At 40.4% G+C, this 6,000-nt stretch overlaps 1 protein-coding gene across 1 annotated transcript in view; it reads right to left on the minus strand.

Moving 5' to 3' along the window:
- LOC121684892 (ATP-binding cassette sub-family C member 2-like) overlaps positions 1-6,000 on the minus strand; it is a 44,674-nt gene extending 38,674 nt beyond the window's left edge. Inside the window, exons 1-9 of the mRNA XM_042065023.1 lie at positions 5,459-6,000; positions 3,827-4,000; positions 3,445-3,585; positions 3,210-3,350; positions 2,985-3,107; positions 2,832-2,887; positions 1,777-2,008; positions 1,441-1,622; positions 231-408 (exon numbers count right to left, since the gene is read on the minus strand). Coding sequence (XP_041920957.1) covers positions 231-408; positions 1,441-1,622; positions 1,777-2,008; positions 2,832-2,887; positions 2,985-3,107; positions 3,210-3,350; positions 3,445-3,585; positions 3,827-4,000; positions 5,459-5,500 — 1,269 coding nt within the window. The 5' untranslated portion in view covers positions 5,501-6,000. The remainder of the gene's footprint in view (positions 1-230; positions 409-1,440; positions 1,623-1,776; positions 2,009-2,831; positions 2,888-2,984; positions 3,108-3,209; positions 3,351-3,444; positions 3,586-3,826; positions 4,001-5,458) is intronic.

The following is a 6,000-nucleotide window of genomic DNA, read 5'->3' on the forward strand; positions in this document are numbered from 1 at the left end:
GAGCGCTGTTGTACACAGGGAGACAAGAGTGTGAAGGCCAAATACCTCTAATGTGATTAAAGATAGTCATCACTGTGTCATCTCGAAGGATAAGGAAAAAATTACCTGTTATTGCCTGTTATTTTAATTACCTCTTAGAAATGAAAGGTTACGAGCTGAATAAGGAAGGAGGGAGGGAGAAGGGGATAGAGGGTTACTATTAAAAGACAGGAAAAGATGATAGGATGTACCTTCTTGTAAACGGCTGCCATTAGTGCCGTGCGAACTTTCATGCCCAGCACAAAGCAGCGCTGGAAGTACTGCTGGAGGAAGATGGACTGCACGGCAGCCACCACCAGCAACAAAATGGCATACAGGTAGCCATTCCATATGTAAATGCTTGTGTCTTGGGTAAAGGTGATCATCAGCCTGGGAAGTAAACACTAGTCATTTTACTGACTATTTGTGTCTGTACAGTCAAATGTAAAAATGCTCTACATATTCACTTTTACAATGAACTATCAGGTGCTGAGTCAATCATTTATTTAAAATGCACAAAATGTGACCAGGATATTCATTGACTCATGATGGCATGCAAACAAAGCCTAGGTTCACTTTGTGCAACCAACATAAACTTTCATAAGAACAGCCATACAAAACACTATTGAACTGAAGTCTTCTGAGAACCATTTAGGTGTGACATTTAGCACATACGAATACGAATACGAAAACTTAATTATCCACAGATGTGAACATTTTTCTTCGAATACAAGAATACAAGGCAGACAGGACATTAAAAACAGTACATAGCCAAGACGGCAAGACGGACAATACAGACAATACATTTCATGGAAAATGACAATACAAAGGTTGCATTTAAAAAAGTAATCAATAAATAAATAAATAGATAGCCTACTAAAAATGCTTGCTGTGCATAAAACCTGCAACTCTGAAGTCTGTCTCACCCTACATTCCATTTTTATGTAGCCTACGGTTTTCAGTGTTATTTAGCATCTTCACAGCATTGGGGACAAAGGATTTCTTAAAGATGTTTCTATTTGCTGTTGGTAGGCCTACTCTAAAACGCCTCCCTGAGGGTAGGATTTCAAATTTGCTGTGTAGTGGATGAGAGGGGTTACTAATAATTTTTCTCAGCTTTGTTTGTAAGGCGTTCCTCATAAATACTGTTTAAGTGCCTTTGTGGCTTCCCTATAATTTTTGAGGCTCACTATTCTCTGCAGTTTGTTCCTCCTTTGGATGTTTAGGTTACCATACCACATGATAAAATATAAGATGCATTCCACTAAGCTTTTATATACAGTTTCCAGGTTGTTTTGGTTCACTCAAGTTGTTGAGCAGAAACAAACACAGGTGAAAATTCGGGGTCAGCAGCAGAGCCGCGCCCTCTACACTCTCAACTCGAGCGAGTTGCTAGCTAATGCTAGCACATGTGTGACTTACTTGAGCAGTTGAGGGCTGACAAAGGCCAGAAGGTCGTATAGTAGTTTAAAGAAAGCAGACTCGATGAGCGGCCATTTGAATGACCCGACAATGGACTGTATAAGCCATGAATTCGGATGTAACACTTCATCATCTTTCTTTTTCTCTTTTTTCTTCTTGTCTTTACTGTTACCTTTCTCCTCCTGGGTCGGAAGAAAAGAAAAGAAAAAAAAAACAGAACAAGAAGTTCACTCGTCAGATGTTTTTTACTTTAAGGAGTATATACCTGTGATTACCTCTGCTATGGTGGTGGTTGTCTGAAACTTATGAGCTAAATTAGCAGATTAGCGGTCTTACCATCACTAGAACATCCTGGCTGACACCTTTTGAAAGGCCATTTTGATGAGGACCCTCTTTCTGTTTGGCTTTCACCTTCTTGAGCTGTTTCTGAAACCTGTGTCGGGCTTTGACTAGCTCATCGTTCATCACTTTCTCAAACTGCTCGTAGATGTAGCAGGTGGAATCTTTGTTATTCAAATCCCACAGGTCTTCCTGAACCAGGGGCCTCTTGTAGCCTTTGAAAACCATGCTATAGAACAAGACAGCCATTGGGTATTACTAACTATGTGGGTAGGAAGACAGGAGGAAATGTATGTCTTGCTGTTTCAAACTCAGCAGCACCTTGCTTGTACAGCTGACAAAAGACTTGGTTTTGTTTTCTGAATAAACTTTATGTGCAGGTTTGGAATTACTTTGATCTATTCTCTTCTTTACCCACTTCTGTACAAAGGGCCCTGAGGAGTTTACCAATGGGGCAGCCGTGGCCTACTGGTTAGCGCTTCGAACTTGTAACTGGAGGTTTGCCGGTTCGAACCCCGACCAGTAGGCACGGCTGAAGTGCCCTTGAGCAAGGCACCTAACCCCTCACTGCACCCTGAGCGCCGCTGTTGTTGCAGGCAGCTCACTGCGCCGGGATTAGTGTGTGCTTCACCTCACTGTGTGTTCACTGTGTGCTGAGTGTGTTTCAATAATTCACGGATTGGTATAAATGCAGAGACCAAATTTACCTCACGGGATCAAAAGAGTATATATACTTGTTCGAACATTGCTCATGTTTACACTGTACTGATGGTATGTACAATCTGTTGTATAACTCTTGAGGGAAATATGGGTGCAAATAAACCAGGCTATAGTTTAATATTTGTATTCTAATTCAGTTCCAAAAACTTGTTTTACTAATTTCTCTCAACTCCATGCACATTTCATAGTCTATCCTATATCCTCTCTTGATAAAACATGCTTTGCACTTTTTAAATAGCTGTATGTTTCATATTGTATGGTACTGTATTGAGTGAAGGAACAACCAACATTGTTCAACCGACATTACATCAAGTCTTCACTAGGCCTCTTACCTGTTAAACCAGTTAAATGTGATTCTGCTAATATATGCGGCTCCTGTCTCTGGATTCTACAGGATAAGAGATGGACACAACAGATTTGGTAATAAGAGAAATGTAGTTGGTGCACACAATACCTCATAATGTTGCTGTAGATCAAAACCCTACCTTCTTGACTGTCTTCTTTACTTCAGGTGGTACATCAGCGATGCCAGAGATAACGAGGGATATGACCTGCAGCCCAAAGGCTATGTAGAACAAACAAAAGCGTGGAAGATCTGAGATTTCCCCCTGCAAAGAGACAAACAACCACATTAAAGGTGTGCCTGTGGATTGACGGGTGGCATGATGGTCTGTTTAGGGCTGCTGTGTTTTGTTCTTGATCCCCCTCACCTCTTGCAGGGCTTTCCGAAGGAGTGTCTGGAAGGCGAAGATTTCACAGACCACCAGCAGGGCCCAGAAGAGGAAGAGCGAGCTGGAGTCGACGGCAGTCCGTTTCCGTCTCACGCCCTCGTGGCAAAGCATCAGCAGGATCTAGAAGCAAACGCATCAACACTGTAGCTCTGTTACAGAATAATACTAACATGGTAGCCTATTCTGCTATTCTGCTTTGTCTCGACTGGCTTACCCAAGAGACAGCAAACAGCACAGGGTTGGTGTAGAAGACTGCTGCATTCTTAGTTGTGGAGTCACCGTTGGGTCCAAAATCCTCACCAAGAGTGACGGCAAGCCCAGCCACAGCCGTAAGAAACAAGAGTCCCGTCAGGATCTGTACAGAGATTTCACCACAAAAGCACACACAGGATGACCAATGATCCTGATCTAAAACCAAAGTAGCCTACTAAAAATAGTAAATGAAACTTAAAATGTAACTGATTAAACTGATCAACTCGTCAAAATAAAAAACAAAAAGAATGATAAAAGACATGTAGTAAAAATAGGCCAAGCAAAAATAACGTTCATGTACCCATGAGAAGACACATGGGTATCCCAAAACACAGTCCTGTTACCTGTTTGCAGATATACAGCTTGGATAGGGGTCTTTTGGGGGCTTTGCCCCTGAAGAGTGCTACCAGGTGCCATGGACTGCAAAGCCACAGGAACCCCAGCGGGATCCACACTAGAACCGTCTGCTCCACACACACAGGCAGGTCTGGATCAGGCCGGTCCAGGACGGAGGCATTCTGAGGGGGAAGTACACAGGCCACAGAGCTTCAGACTGAGCTCGTAACCCCCGTTGAGCTGCTAACTAGAGTTTTAATGTGATGTGACTCTCAAGTGATTAGAGGAAAAAACTAGTCTGCCATGACATGTATCTTGGACAAAGCATGAATAAGATAACGGACAAGAACTAAACATTAAAACCATCCCATTTGTGTAAGATTTGTGTGTGATTTTCTTAAATAGTTAAATATATAAATATATAGTCTTTACTTTACTTTATTTCTGCATTGTTGCACTGTTGACTTACTCATTTGCACTATCACCATGACCACTATCACCATTGCACTACCACCATGACACTCATTCACACAGAGCACCTTACCGTACCTTACTATGCACAGAGAATCACAGGCTCAGTCCCTGCCTCAGTCATTGCAAGCGCCTCTGATTTATTAATCACCACTATGTGGATACTGTTTTTAGAATTGATTTAGATTAAGTGTTAGTATAATTTGTATTTTTGTAATTTGTATATTTTTATATATTGTATTAAGTGTTAGTATAATTTGTATTTTAGTATATTTAGCATATTCTTTATCTTCTACTGTCCTTACTGCTTAGTTGTGTTTTTATATTATATACTTTAATTACTCTTTCTGCTGTTAAAGAATGTGTTTGTGTTGTATGTATGCTGCTGCTGAGACCTTGAATTTCCCCTGGGGATCAATAAAGTATCTATCTATCTATCTAAGAGACTATTGACTGTTGCTGAACTTCACAGCGATTAGTGCATACAATACACATGTTTGTAAAAAAAAGCAAAGCAAAGACTTTAGTGTCAAGTCAATAAGTCAATTAGTGTGTCTGTAGTATACAGATTTGACAAATACAACATGATCCTCTTTTTCCTTATTATTATTCATTTGCATATCAACACAAGTTTATTTAATGCCATGATAAAATATCAGTTTATAGCTTATACGTAATTCAGGCACACTATTGGGATAAAAACAGAAACAGAAGCACCCCGTGTAACATTGATTTTCCTAAATAAACTAAGCAAATAGGACATTAAACAACTTCCGAGAGACTGCTTTGACGGTTTGAGAGGATTTAAACTCTAACTAGTGACGAAAGTGTTTATTTTGTTTGTACAGATCATCTTCTTCAGTGCAGATTCAAACCCTTATTTAGATGATATCCATAAGATTATTTTAATAATTATCCAATTAAACAATGATTATAGAGAAATCATCACCATGTAGCTCATAACTTTCACTATGTACCATATTCATAACTAAAATTAACATTCATATTGCATAGCTACTATGACAGTGGATAACACTTGGATCCATTTGAAATATAACAAGAGAAAGCCGACTTTAATTTTGACAGAGACAGAGGGGAAGAAAAAAAGCACAGATGACATGGTCCAGAAAAACAATATCTGACAGTGATGCATTTTCAGGTCAACTCACCCAGAAAATGGAGCCACAGAATTCATCGAGAGCAGCTGACATGTTTCCACTTTTTCCCCCTGGATTGGGGAAAACTGAAAGAGATGCCCCAGAAGTCCGAGGTGTCCACTAGTCCAGCCGGAGCGTATTCCTCTTAAAGCCTATAGCAAGCAGTGATTCAGCAAGACTGAAAGCCATAAAAACCTTTGAACACACACTCACACTAGTGAAAACTTCATGCAGGTCCTTCAATGGGTGTCTGTGTGCACTTTGAGAGTGCCTGAGTTAATGCTTAATCTCTTTTAGTGATAGGACCTATCTCCTTTCCAGGCTAAAAGGCAATCCCGTGGTGGACGTCTTCAATTTTTGTGGAAGTGTGTGCAGTCTTAAACACATCCAGACCATTTTCTATATAAACAAAAGGAAAAAGAAGGCGGTCTCTCTCTCCAAACCACGAGTGCAAAAGGGGAACAGCCCCTTCCTTTGGCCTTCAAAAACTTGATTTGTCATCCACTGATCACTTTTCATAAAGCTGTTTAAAGTCCACACAGGCTGACTGTGAA

This window comes from Alosa sapidissima, chromosome 16 (genome assembly GCF_018492685.1).
Source record: "Alosa sapidissima isolate fAloSap1 chromosome 16, fAloSap1.pri, whole genome shotgun sequence".
Classification (NCBI taxonomy): Eukaryota; Metazoa; Chordata; class Actinopteri; order Clupeiformes; family Clupeidae; genus Alosa; species Alosa sapidissima.